This window comes from Pinus tabuliformis, chromosome 8, assembly GCF_031772625.1.
Source record: "Pinus tabuliformis cultivar Carrire ecotype Pingquan chromosome 8, CPIR1, whole genome shotgun sequence".
NCBI classification, from domain to species: domain Eukaryota; kingdom Viridiplantae; phylum Streptophyta; class Pinopsida; order Pinales; family Pinaceae; genus Pinus; species Pinus tabuliformis.
The window spans coordinates 1,375,693,375-1,375,707,988 of record NC_142294.1 but is presented as its reverse complement, the minus strand read 5'-3'; the positions used below and the strand labels follow the sequence as shown (position 1 = coordinate 1,375,707,988).

Here is a 14,614-nt window from a genome sequence, read left to right as displayed (position 1 = left end):
CTAGGGCATCAATTATGTCACAATCTAACCATCAAAACACTTCGATTTTTGGTCCACAACTGCGTTGGTGCATGCTCTAGATGCCCTCCAAATTTGAAGCAAATCCGACGGTGGGGTCTCGAGATATTGCAAGCCCTAGCTCGAGGATTGTTTCTTGCCCTAAGTTTCCCTTGGCTAGTAACCTCATTTGGATCATTGCATTCGATTCCGAGAAGATTTGTCCATTGATCCTCTTCTCTTCCACAATTAGGTCAAGCCCCTCCTTAAGTGACCAATCCCACTTACTTGACCTAATTTTGGGTCCACTTGGTCCCACCACATTTTAAAGGTCAATACACAAAGACAACTTGGAATCCAAGTTTCCACAAGGATTTTAGGGGCTAGGAATCTCCTTGACGAGTTTCCTTTCCATGTCCTTCAGCATCTTCAAGAGTAGCTTTTAACCAATTTGGCCTCTTCCTAATGTTCACTATGATCACAGGTTGAATAGGCTCACTCGGTCCTTCTTCTTCTTCTTGAATTGTAGAGAGGTTGTCATGGTGTACTTCTTCTTTTTCAAATATTGGTATATCTTCTTCATTTGAATCAATAGGGATATCTTTGGATCTTTTGTAGTCATGATTTTCATCAAATATAACATCCATGCTTACTTCAATATGTCTTCCTTGATGTAGATTCTATTTGCTTTTGAGGACAGAGTATAGCCAATGAAGATCCCTTTGATGCTTGTAGAATCTAAATTCTTTTGTTTGTCCTTTGGAACGTGGATATAGGTAGGACTCCCATAGATTCGAAGATGGTCCACACTTGGCTTCTTCCCTGTATGCTTCCTCAGGTGTCATATTCTCAAGAATTCTATGAGGACTTCTATTTTGAATATATACTTTTGTCATTGCTGCTCCTCCCCATAGAAATTTTGGTAAGTCTTGATTAAGGAGCATTGTTCGTGTACCTTCTTCAATTGTCCTATTCTTTCTTCCGGCCACTCCATTTTGTTCGGGATAGTAGGGAACAATGAGCTCCCTCTTGATTCCTGCTTTTTTAAAATATGCAATCAATTCTTTAGAAGTGTATTCCCCATCATTATCGGATCTCAAAGTCTTTATTTTTCTTTTGGTTAGGGTTTCCACTTCAAATCTAAACTCCTTGAATTTCTCAAATACTTCATCCTTTTTCTTGAGAAGGTAGAGCCATGTCTTTCTAGAGTGATCATCAATGAATGTTACATAGTAAAGATGACCTCCAAGTGATTTGTTAGACATAGGTCCACACACGAATGAGATCTAATATTTCTTTAGACCTTGTTTCACTACTTGTAAATAGTTTTCTTGTGTTTTTACCCAAAGAACATCCCTTGCAATCTCCATGATCTTCTTTTGTATTGTGGATTCCATGAACTAGTTGATTAAGAGTGGGAATGACCTTGTAGTGTAGATGACCATATCTTCTATGCCATAGTTCAATGCGATTGATTTCCATATGAACTAGAGCTTGAGGAGATGGTGTTATGACTCTATATAAGGTTCCTTCATGAACTCTAATAACCCTAGCTTTATCAGTACTTGAATCCTTTCCCCAAACCAAAACCTTTTCATAAACAAAGGAAACTCTATCCCCTTTATCTTCTAAGCAAGAAATTGAAAGAAAAATTCTTTTTCAAATCTGAAACATATAGTATATTATTGAGATGTAGCTTAGCTCCATTCTCCAACTTCAAAAATGTTGATCCTAGGCCTCTAACAACATAGCTTTTGTTGTCTCCCAATTCCACTGCATGAGACGATGGTTCCTTTGATAGAGTGTGAAGTTGTTTACTCTCCCCTGTCATATGCCTGGATGTTCCACTGTCAATAATCCATGCATTATCATCATTAAGTGAACCTGTAAGTTGTAGGAATTTACAGGGTAAGTTCCTCAGAAAGAACACCAAAAGGACACCGCTCACAACCAGATCACAGATCAATACACCAGTATTTTTGACGTGGTTAAAACCCTCAAAGAGGGAAACAGTCCACGGCCTGCGCCAACGTGGCTACTACAGGCAATTTATTAATCAAAGAATGAAAATTTACATAAGCTTCTCTCATGCACGGATTACCCGAACAATGACCCTCCATGCGCTTTAAATAGAACTCATGGACCAATCGGGTGTCAAGCCACGGATCAAGTGTCGGTAATACCGAGGAGAGAGTGAACCGTCGGATCACTACATATCGTGACCGTCGGATTGTAAGTTACAAAATGTACAACGGTAAAGAAACACACTTTACCTAACTCTATACTAGACCAAGTTGAACTTAACTATTTCCTATGTGTCGGAATATCCTAACATCCCCCCTTAAGAACAACTTGGGATAGGATTGAAGGATTTACAAATATGACACAATAGGAGAAGGAAGGAGGCACTAGAGCCTATCCCCCCTTAGTGACAACTTCCTGAACTCCAAGCATATATCGAAGTTTAGTGAACTTCGCCTCTGTGAGAGCCTTTGTGAAGATGTCTGCAACCTGATCATCTGTTGAACAATATTGCACTTCAAGAACATGGTCATGAATGAGCTTTCTGATGAAGTGCATGTGTAGTTCAATGTGTTTGCTGCGCTGATGCTGGACTGGATCTTTGCATAGCTGAATGGCACTTTGATTATCACACCAAAGTGTGGTTGGATGCTGCTGCTCAAAGCCAAACTCTGATAGGATCTGACGAAGCCACAAGGCTTCCTTACTAGCTTCCACGGCACCACGATACTCTGCTTCTGCTGACGAAAGAGAAATGGCAGCCTGTTTCTTACAAGCCCATGTAATAGGTCCTGAACCAAGAGTGAAGACATAACCGGCAGTAGACTTCCGATCATCAGGGTCACCAGCCCAATCAGAATCAGTGAAACCAACTAATAGAGGAGCTGCTTTGGCACTGTAATGAATCCCAAACTGTACTGTACCTCGAACATAACGAAGTATTCTTTTGGCTGCTTTCCAATGACTTTCACGGGGGTTTTGCATAAAACGAGCAACAAGGCCAACAACAAAGAAAAGGTCAGGACGAGTATGGGTTAAATACAAGAGTTTTCCTACAAGTTGACGGTATAAGGTAGCATCAACTTCAGGAGAAGTACAAGAGACTGAAAGTTTGACTCCAGACTGAAAGGGAGAAGGGGCTGGCTTACAGTCTTCCATGTGAAAATGACGAAGAATATCACAAGCATACTTGGACTGGGAAAGGGAAATACCCTCCTTGGATTGCAAGACTTGAAGACCGAGAAAATAGTGTAAGTGTCCTAAGTCTGTCATTTCAAATTTCTTTTTAAGGCTGGACTTCACATGGTTTATAAGGTTGGGATCACTACCAGTAAGAATAAGATCATCAACATAAAGAACAAGGATGATAAGAGAGTTGCCCACTTTCTTGGTGTAGACAGTATTGTCAGAATAACACCTAGAAAAGCCAGATTCTAAAAGAAAGCTATCCATTTTGGCATACCAAGCCCGAGGAGCTTGCTTGAGACCATAAAGAGATTTCTTAAGTCGACATACAAGGCTGGAGTCTGTTTGTATGAAGCCAATGGGTTGTTCCATATAGATTTCTTCATGCAAGTCCCCATGCAAGAAGGCAGATTTAACATCCATCTGATGGACTTCCCATTTTAAAGAGGCAGCAAGGGAAAGAACAAGGCGGATAGAGTTCATTTTGGCAACAGGGGAAAGGTTTCAGTGTAGTCAATGCCTTCAACCTGTGAAAAGCCCTTAGCAACAAGACGAGCTTTATGTTTATCAACTTTCCCATCTGGTCCATACTTGGTTCTGTAAACCCATTTACATCTAACAAGTTTGCGTCCCTTTGGTAGAGGAACAAGATCCCATGTATCATTTGCCAACAATGAATGATATTCTTCATTCATAGCTGCTTCCCAATGTGGATGGCCTGAAGCTTCTGCAAAAGTGTCAGGATCATGATTTACTGGAGCTTGAGCCAGTAAAGAAGAGGCTCTTTCAAACTGAGAACGTGTACGTCGCTGATCTGTAGGATCACCGGCAAGATCACCTGCTGCATCCCGAGTAGCACGGACCCATCTTGGAAGTTGAGGATCCTGAGAAGGTGGGGGAGGATTGTCATCCTCACTTTCATCATCTGAAGAAGAAATGTTTTCAAAAGTAGAAGAGATAGGAAGAGGTGGCACATCCGCCGAACTAGGCTCGCAGGCCGATTTATTTTCATCAAATTTTACATCTCTTCTAATGATAACATTTTTGGACTTAAATGGAATAAGTCTATAACCTTTTACATCTTCAGAATATCCAACAAAAGTACATTTCTCACTCTTAGGTTCTAAAGCTTTATGCTTTTCATCTGGAATATGGGCCCATGCTTCACTTCCAAAAACACGAAAGTGACTTACATCTGGTTTAATGGAACTCCAAGCTTCTTCTGGAGTGATATTCTTTAGAACCTTAGTAGGAGTGCGATTGATTATATAATTTGCACAATTAATTGCTTCGGCCCAAAAACTAAGACTGAGTCCTTTAGATTGCAGCATACAATTAGCCATTTCCTTTAAGGTGCGATTTTTCCTTTCAGCTACACCATTTTGTTGTGGAGTGTATGGAACAGTATGTTGCATTTGAATTCCATTTTCGGTGCAAAAGTTGATGAATGTGTTTTTAACATATTCTCCACCATTATCAGTTCTTAGCTTAAGAATTTGATGTCCAGATTGTTTTTCAACAAAGGCTTTGAAGGCCAAAAAAGTGTTAAATACTTCGCTCTTGAGTTTTAAGAAGTATACCCAAGTGCGTCTGGAGAAATCATCAATGAAAGTTAAGAAATACTTGCAGCCAGAGAATGAAGCAACAGGAAGGGGACCACATAAATCACTGTGCACAAGCTGTAAAGGGGCTGAGGCGTGCCAAGAGGCACGTTTTTCAAAACTGTCCCGATGATGTTTTCCGAGTACACATCCGGAACAAACACCATCTCTGCAAGATACCATAGGAAGACCTGTCACCATATTTTCTTTACATAGATGCTGAAGGGAGCGATAGTTTAAGTGACCAAATCGCTCATGCCAAAGTTTGCTCACTTCATCATTATGAGCAACAAATACTGAGGGAAGATTTGATGACCCAAAGTTGTGAAACTTATACAACCTTGTGGAATCATCAGCAATACCAGTAGCTAGAATCTGTTTAGGATCTCTTAGATCCTTGATTACAACATCATGAGGTGAAAATTCAACAATTTTACCTTCACCTGAATGAGTTATCTGATATACAGATAGAAGGTTGCAGGATAAGGTTGGAACACATAATACATCATTAAACTGACCATTGTCTAGATGAACAGTTCCAGTCCCTACAACATTAAGAGATCTATCATCACCAACATATATATTTTTGGTGTTACAATCATTTAAAGAAGAAAACATGGCTTGGTTTTTGGCCATGTGATAAGAGGCTCCAGAATCAATGAGCCACTCATGAGAATGAGAAGAAGAAGATACATTTAATGCATAACCAGACTGAGATGATTGACAGCGACATGCAGAAAGTGCCATTCCTGAAGATGAAGTTGAAGTTGAAGTTGAAGAATGCTCCACATGGATGTTATGTTTCTTCATTGCGGCTTCCAAGGCTTCCATCTTCTTAAAGCATTTAGATTCTAAGTGGCCATCTCGATTACAAAAGTTACAATGTCTATCAGTCTTCTTCCATTTGTTTTTATTGGTCTTATCATTTTGCTGAAATGATCTTTCATTTTGAGGCTGAGTTTGCTTAGGACCCTTGTTTGGTTTAGGACCATTCTTTTTAGGATATGACTTCTTAGGATTCTTTGAATTTGGTTGCTGCTGGGCGGCTAACGCTTTCTTGGAAGAGTTTCCAAGATTAAGAAGACCAAGGTGTAAGAGTTTTTCTTGTTCTCTTATTAAAGAATCACAAAAAGAGTCAAAGGAAGGGGCCTTGTAGTCTTTTCCTTGACAAATGAAAGCTTCCCTTGTAGAATGGAAGGTGGAAACAAATACAGAGTAGGCTGGTCCCAACTTAGTAAGGATGGAATAAATAAGGTTACTATCTTCTTTCTTAACCTTAACACCTTCCAAGAGATATCTAAGGGTCTTGAATTTGGACAAGAAATCTTCAATGCAAGAAAAATTATTAGGATCCAATGTAAGCAACTCATTTTCAAGTTGATGGGCTCTAATTTCATTTTTAATCCCAAAAACTTTAGTAAGTTGTTCCAATGCTTCATGAGGAGTCTCAAGTTCTGCAATATGGAATCTAAGATCAGGAGAAATAGACATCCCTATCAAACCACGTGCTTGATCTTGTCTATTTTCCCATTTTGCAGCCTTGTCTTCATCTTTGGGTTTCTTCTCTTGGTCTGTGGCTATTCTGTAGAGACCTTTACTTCTAAGTAAATCTTCCATGTAGGCTATCCATTGGAAGTAGTTAGTGCTGTCAAGAATGACTTGGCATGGACTTTCCATTTTTTTTTTTTAAATTGAAGCTGAAGATGCTGAAAGTAAGTGTTCCAATGGATAGATCTCGAAAAATTAGGCTGTTTTAAAAAAAACGGCTCTGAAAAAGGCTTCCGGATGAAGAAGTTATGGCTTTTTGAAAAAAAAATTGTTGAAGTTGCCGGCAAAGTGCGCGAATGTGCGGAAATGAAAAAATCCGCCCCCACAAAATGGAGACTTGATCCCAAGACCTCTACTCTCTTAAAATAGCTTTGAACCAAGTGATCTATACAAAAAATTTGAGAGAGAGAGAGAGAGAGAGAGAGAGGGAGAGAGAGAGAGGGGGGGGGGCCTTGGTTTGCGTGCTTGCCTTGAGAAAACTCTTTTTCCCTACAAAACACAAAACCCAACACGGACATGCAAAGAAAACGAACCTTATGGCTCGAAATTAGCTTTAGCCAAAAAACTAGATATTTAAAAAATGAACCTTGCGGCTCAAAGTTAGCTTTAGCCGAAAAACTAAATATTTTTCTCAATGTTTCTGATTTTCCGAGATCACACTAAGGTGCAGGGAAAAGAGCATACGCATGAGAAAAATCCTTCCTTTCTGTTTCTGATTTGCCTAAATCGCACAGAGTCGCAGGGCAAAGAGCATACGCAGAAATGAAAGGTATAGATCCAGTTAAAAAAAAGGCTAAATAAACCGAAACCGAAATAAGCAGAGAGAAAATAACAGTAAACTGCAAATAAAGACTGTATACCTCCAGATCTTAAAAATGACGCAGCTAGGGCTACTGGAAACCTTTTCGTGTGAAACGAAAGGGTTTCCTCACTGGAACAGATGCTCCGAACACAACAGAGCAGTCCTCTCGGTCCGAAAGCAGTCAGAAACAGCAGATCTAGGAAACGGCAGTCGGATGCAATTCTACCGGCTTCAGATTTGGATCACCAACGGATGCGGCCCTCAAATAGCTCTGATACCATGTAGGAATTTACAGGGTAAGTTCCTCAGAAAGAACACCAAAAGGACACCGCTCACAACCAGATCACAGATCAATACACCAGTATTTTTGACGTGGTTAAAACCCTCAAAGAGGGAAACAGTCCACGGCCTGCGCCAACGTGGCTACTACAGGCAATTTATTAATCAAAGAATGAAAATTTACATAAGCTTCTCTCATGCACGGATTACCCGAACAATGACCCTCCATGCGCTTTAAATAGAACTCATGGACCAATCGGGTGTCAAGCCACGGATCAAGTGTCGGTAATACCGAGGAGAGAGTGAACCGTCGGATCACTACATATCGTGACCGTCGGATTGTAAGTTACAAAATGTACAACGGTAAAGAAACACACTTTACCTAACTCTATACTAAACCAAGTTGAACTTAACTATTTCCTATGTGTCGAAATATCCTAACATAAGTGTAGATAAGAACCCTTGACTTTTGACCTTGTTGAATACATAGTAGAAGATCTTCTTGATCCAACTTCCTTCAGTGTTGAATCCCATTCTCATATCTTATCATAGAGGGAGTAACCATTTCCTTCGAGCCAACAGAGTGATCTTCAATCTTCCTTGACCTTAGCTTTAATACCATGTTGAGAAATCATTGCTAGCAAAGTTAGGGTTAGATTTCTCTTTCTTGATAATTACTTGTGAATTAAGTTGGCTTCGTTTACTTCTTTGTTATATTAGATTTCATCAAGAAATTACCAAATTATGTGTATGAAGATCACAAAAACACGAGACACAAGATGTAGGCACTCTACCAGGGCAAAACCCCTATCTAGGGGAAAACATAGTCAAAATCTTGTCCTTCAATAGTTTTCTTTAAATAATTGAAGACTCTTCAGCTTAGACACAGACCTCCTCCAACCACTAAGTCAACCTCTCCTTCCAGCAACTTCGACCTAGATCTTCGACCTTGCAGCAGCAACACTTCGACCTTGCAGCAGCAGCACTTCCACCCAACAAATCTAGAATTTCGACCTTCCAGCAGCAGAATATTTGACCCAACACTTTTAGAATTTCTACCCTTACATGTTAAAATTGGAAACTAGGGCTAAAATCCATGTGGGTCATCTTATTTATGGCAGCTGATATTTTTCTTGGATTCCTCTCGTCGAGAGGTGTAGGATTGATCTAAAGATCATCCGATTCCTATAAGTATTCATGGAGATATGAAATTATTTGTGTTATGGGACAATTCGTCAAGGTCGGCCAGCAACCAAATTGCCCCCACTTGTGCTCAACGTTTTAGTATAAAAAGAGGTGACTTGTTAGTCATTTGGACACACACACTCTTGTGATCTCTCTTCATTCTGTTTTGGGTTTGATGAAGATGAGATCTAGAGAGAGTGCCCTAGGTGATATGCTGCCCTAATAGGAGATGCCCTAGAAGCTGTGATGGAGAAGGCTCTATGTTGTCATGGAGGACAACCCTTATCTCAGCCACAAAGAAGTCTAATACGCTGCCCTATGGAGAAGCCCTAACAGCCTATGAAGAAATCTAATACGCTTGGGTCATAGCCGCAGAGGAAGAATGGCTTTATTCACAGCTAAGTCGTAGTCCAAAAGGGAGACCCTAACTGCAGTCATGAAGGAGACTTAGGGAGGTTGTCGCTATCCAAAAAGGGATTCTATAATGTAGCAAGGAGAGATGTTTATATACCCTAAATGCAGTCATGGTGAAGACCTTAACGATGTCCATTAGAGATCTACACACTGCCTTATCTACGCCCTAAAATAGATCCCTAATACATTGTTCTAGACCTCAGTTTGAGGAAGGTTTTCATGTGCCCTAACCGTTGTGAGTACAAGCCCTAGTTGGGAGGCCTATAGTCTTAACCCAACCACAGATAAGGAAAAGAGTTGGTCGCAGTCTTAGGGGATCTCTAGCTGTCAAAGAGAGTAACCAGACGCTGCCTAAACACTGTCCTAGTGGTGTCATAACAACAGAGAAAGAAGGGATCTAAGCTGCAGTCTCTAAAGGCCCTAACACTGTCATAAGAGATGACCCTAAAGAAATCAAGGAGATGACCTTAACATTGTAAATGAAAAGGCTTAACGTAGTCCATGGAGAGGCCTTGACACAGGCAAGAAGACACCCTAGTCTCAGCCCTCAAGGAGGTCATCTTGGCCACAGTTGGAGAGGATCCTATTAGCCACAAATGAGTGCAGAAATAAGGTTGATAGGAAGCCATTGTTGTTCAAGGATAGTTGGGTTGTCAACCTTACTTGCTGTTGGGCTAGGCCGCAGGCCATAGCCAGCATCATAGAGGACTAAAGTTTGATATGATTGCTTGTCTAGGTGTAGCACAATGGATGCAGTATGGTGCAACACATGATGTAATGAGGTGCAACATGATGTGATGGATGTAGCTACATGTTTAGATGCAACAGTTGGATGCAACATGGTTGTATTGACAACATGTTTAGATGTAACAGTTGGATGTAGCATGGTGTTAGAGACACCAGTGTATTGCAACATAATGATTAGGTGCAACTCGATGATGGGAGCAACACAGTGATGAGTGCAACTCAATGATTGGGTGCAGCACAATGTCAGATGCAGCATGATGATGAGGTGCAGCACAGTGATTGGTACAACATGGTGATGGAATCACCTTGAAGGATCAATTGACGCAGTTTGTCTTCACCTGAGTTCAGATCAACTACCTCATGTGTCATCTTCTTAGAGAATATCTTTGCTCTTATTATGACAAGTCAAAATGTCGACTTCTGATGTATATGTACTATCTCTCTCTCTCTCTACTGAACTATTGAAGAACATAAGAAGAATTGATCAAGGGTTTCCCCACATTGGGGTTTGTCCCTGGTTGGCGCCACATCTTGTGTCCTCTTGTATTGGCTTGTCTTCTGCGATTTATATTTTATGTTCTATTTGCATTTTACTATCATCCTAAATGTGATTGCTAATCTGGGATTGATCTTGAGCTAATATGAAAAATTGAAGTAAATTGCGCTAAGCATAGAAGATACCTAAAATTAACATTTCAACAGTAAAACTTCAATCCAGTAACTTCGCATAAGAGAGAGAAAGAGATAACCCAAAACCTTCGACCTTGATCCTTCCAACACTTCTCTTATTGGAATTTCACACTTTTTCTTCCTCCTTTAGTTGGATATTGAACTTGTGAGAGAGATGCCTCCAAATGAATTCGAACTGCTTGTATATATAAGCTTTAGGTGAAGTTGAATTGCCCAGTTTGAGGTTGACTTGGTGTGGAGGTGTCAAATACCTTATTTGACTCAATAATAAACCTTTTTACATTGTTCAAAAGCGCAAGAAGGGTCTCATAAAATGTACAATGACTCTAATGACTCAATATAAATCCTAGGAGTCCACAATGGGGACTTCGACTAATAAAAGATGACCCAAGCATGAAACCCATGCTTTAATATGTCATTATAGCACTAATAAAAAATTTATTTTTCATTCCTTTGATAAGTACATTACATAATGACTCAAATACATTTATGAAGACCGAACTTAGTTACATTCTTCAACAATGTAGAGGCCAAAACAATTCATTTGACACATTGTCCCACTTCAGAGCAAATTGTAGATATTTTTACCAAAGCATTGGGACGTGAAAATTTTGAAAAGTTCAAAAGTTTACTTGGCATGTCAGATGCCCCTTCGGATTAAGAGGGGAATGTTAACTAATCCTTTGAGATTACCCTCTATATTAGTAGTTAGCATTATTAGTCTTTCTTGTATTGCTCGTTATGGAGAAGTTATTCAAACGTAACTGTCTCCCTTTGGTTTTTTGTTGTATAAATATCGTATTTCTAGATGAATAATACAATCTTTGTTTCGTGGAGTTTATTCTAGGGCCTGTCTACAATTAACTTAATATTTTGAACCTACTTGGGCTCTTGTCCTAGGATAATGACACAACTGAGGAAAATACATTTACAACATACCATGGATCTGATCCAATTGATCATGCCCTATATTTTTCATCTCTTCTTGGTTGATCTGGATCACCAATGTTGTACCCTACACCTTTCTTTGAGCATACACACTTGAGTATTTCATTCCTCACTTGAGAAAATATTTTTCTTGATGGCTTGTGTTGTTGTATGGTGTGTCCTTTTGTCCTTAGCCTTTCTTTTATGGCCTTTCGTTGAGTTAAATCCCTAACCTAAGTGCTCAAAGTGATAGATCGCCGAGATTAGATTTTGCCTCTCTTGAGATCAACAACTAAGATTAAAACATAATCATTAAAGTATATACTTTACTTTTCCTTAGCTTCTTTAGTTCAATAACCAACATAATTAATTATGTGTTTTCCCTAAGTTAGGTTAAATTACAATAGCAGCTTACTCAATACTTGAGCAAGTGTCCAATCTAGACTTTGGGCAACTTTTGCATGCTTAGACACTTAGGCATGTGCAGAAGTACTTGCCTAAGCTACAATCATCAACAATTCAATCTAGTCTAGGTAGATGGGAGAAATGATGTTATGCTCCCCACCCAAGGTCAATTACCGTAAGTGACATGTTGAGCTCATAATGAATATATTGTTGTAATCGCTTCAAGTCTTATTGTTGACCAACCTTGTGCCTTGAATATTCTAGGGTTTACCTTGGATATCATCCTTAAAATGAAAGGACGTAATTGAGATTTGTCCATCTCTGTAACTTAGAAAATAATAATAATAATAATAAATCCATTCAATTAGAATTATGACCATGTCTCATGATGTCACTATATGTTGATCCTGGTCCCTATGTAACTTTTATCATTAATGAATATTTGTTTCTTTTGAAACATTATAATCCTTTTTCAAGTCACGAGTTGTGAATGTTAGTCTTCATGGCGAGTCAATTACCTTGTGTATGCTACAATTAGCCAATGCACATCACTAAGGACTCTCTATGACATTGCTTATGAATATTATCTCCTCCTTGTTTTCATTTCGTTGCCTTGTTAAATTTGTGGAATAGAAGGGGGTGGGAGTTGTCGTCGATGTTACGCAATAATAACAAGCTTCAATTGTATTAACGTTTGGTATGTGGAAATTCTCACGAAGTTCACCATTTTATCAATATTTAACATAGTATAGATATGGCAACTCTTCCTTTTAAATTTGATCTCTACCAAGAATAAAATGGTTTAGAAATTAGAAATTTATTCCCCGTGTAATGAAACTTTGCTTTGAACGTTAATTTTAAATTCATTACTAAAAATAACTTTCATATTCTTTATTGTTACATTTTAGCGATATGACATACATGGTTTTGGAATTTTGCCACCTATACTAGGTGTTGCATTTGTAAATCTGGATCCATGAAGTTTAATATAAAAGTAAATATTAAAATTGTCGATAATGTAATTATGCACATGTGCCTAAACTATGTTTCTCACTATCTCGAGAATGGGATCACACAACATTTAGTTTTATTCTTATGCCCTTTTGTAAAGTGGGTGAGCTAAGTTTGTCCAATATGGTGATGAGTTCTCATGGAAGGGTTCCAAATTATTGTTAACATTGAGGATTACCTTGTTTTTAAGTTTCAATCCATCTCTGAGAAGTAATAACAATGATTAGTTATCGTCTTCAAATCCAATCTAATTGTGTTATTTTTTTTTTCATATATATATAGATGAATTTTTATGCAATAATATTGAAGTTGGTTTGATCATGTTAATATTTAAAGAATATAAAATGTTGTCCTATAACATTTATGATTTCAATTATTTTGTGTTTTATTGTTTTGTGATTACCAAATTTACTATCACACAGCAAGTGTGTATTATAAATTCATTTTTGAGTGTGACAGTTGTACCTATTGATTATTGATAGAATTAAAATAAGAAAGTTGTTTATGATGTTTTACTTGAGAAATTTAATTATGCATTATTTTGATATCTTATTATAGGCAGCTAAAATTTTAGTGCAATGCTTTTAATTGCTTTATAGATGCAACATTGATCTAATTATTTTTGTTTTCCTTGTACAGCATCTAGAGGCTTAGCATGTGTTTTTACATCTCAACGTCATGCAATGGTATATATTTTGGAAGAAGAGGAGGAGGAGGAGGAGTAAACGTTTAATGTTGAGTATTAAAGTCCAAGACTTATTGATAGGAAAAAATATTTATTTGTATCATTACACATGTTCAAGTTTTAAAACATGTTTAAGGAGAAATATTTTAGTTGTATCATTACACAACAAGTTCGATTTCTCAACATGTTTGAGGAGAAATATTTATCTGTATCATTACACAATGTATTCAACTTCTCAACATGTTTAAGGAGAATGTTTGAAGATTAGCCATTCTATTCTTCCAATCAAGTACACCCCTATGTATTTCAGATCTTTAAGCATTCTTTTGTTCACTCAAAATTTTTGGGTATATTTATTCTAGTATTCAAGTTGAGCACTCCCTTGTATTTTTCAAATCTTTGAACATATTTGTGTTCGTTTCAAAGTTTACCCTAAATTTCTTAGAGGTTTTATTTTATTAAAGAATTTGAAATGTATTTTTCTCTTATTCATTGGCTTTTGTTATAGCTAGTTTATAGTATTTGTATATCATTATTTTATATGGAATATAGGTAAATCTATTGGAAAACATGGGTATTGCAAAATTACATCATTAAGAATCGAAGAAGAGTGCACAATTTTAACCAGCATCATTATAATATTGGAGCACAAGTAACATCATAAAACATCTCAAAATATTTGTCAAAATGAGTAATAGATTTGATCTAAGGGATCATCTATATATGTTGAAGTGTAGGACTATTTCCCTTTTATAACCGAAGTTAGCCCCAAAGTAGTTAGACAATCCACAATTTTGATATTTTTCAATGCATAGTGATTATTGTTGACTTGTTTATGACCACAATAGTTGATCCAATTTGACCAGTATGGTCAACAATCTAGTTAACTACCAACAATATTCATGTGGACTCCAAAGTTGGGTCTAACCTCAAGTTCTAACATCTCATATGAACACAAGTAGTTGGAGATTCAAGAGATGACAATATTGTATCTTGCCCACAATACCCCAGTTCGCACCCGTCGACTAACCCCCCTTTCTTTGTAATGATAACTTCTTGAATTCCAAACAACGATCAATGCTTCACATAGCATCAATGAATGGATTTGTAAAATAT

General features: G+C 38.0%; 1 protein-coding gene across 1 annotated transcript in view; it reads left to right on the top strand.

The window, feature by feature from the left end:
• The window catches only part of APC4 (Transducin/WD40 repeat-like superfamily protein), a 465,104-nt gene extending 451,266 nt beyond the window's left edge, over window positions 1-13,838 (top strand). Inside the window, exon 19 of the mRNA XM_089373770.1 lies at window positions 13,453-13,838. Coding sequence (XP_089229896.1) covers window positions 13,453-13,538 — 86 coding nt within the window. The 3' untranslated portion in view covers window positions 13,539-13,838. The remainder of the gene's footprint in view (window positions 1-13,452) is intronic.
• The last annotated feature ends 776 nt before the right edge of the window (window positions 13,839-14,614 follow it).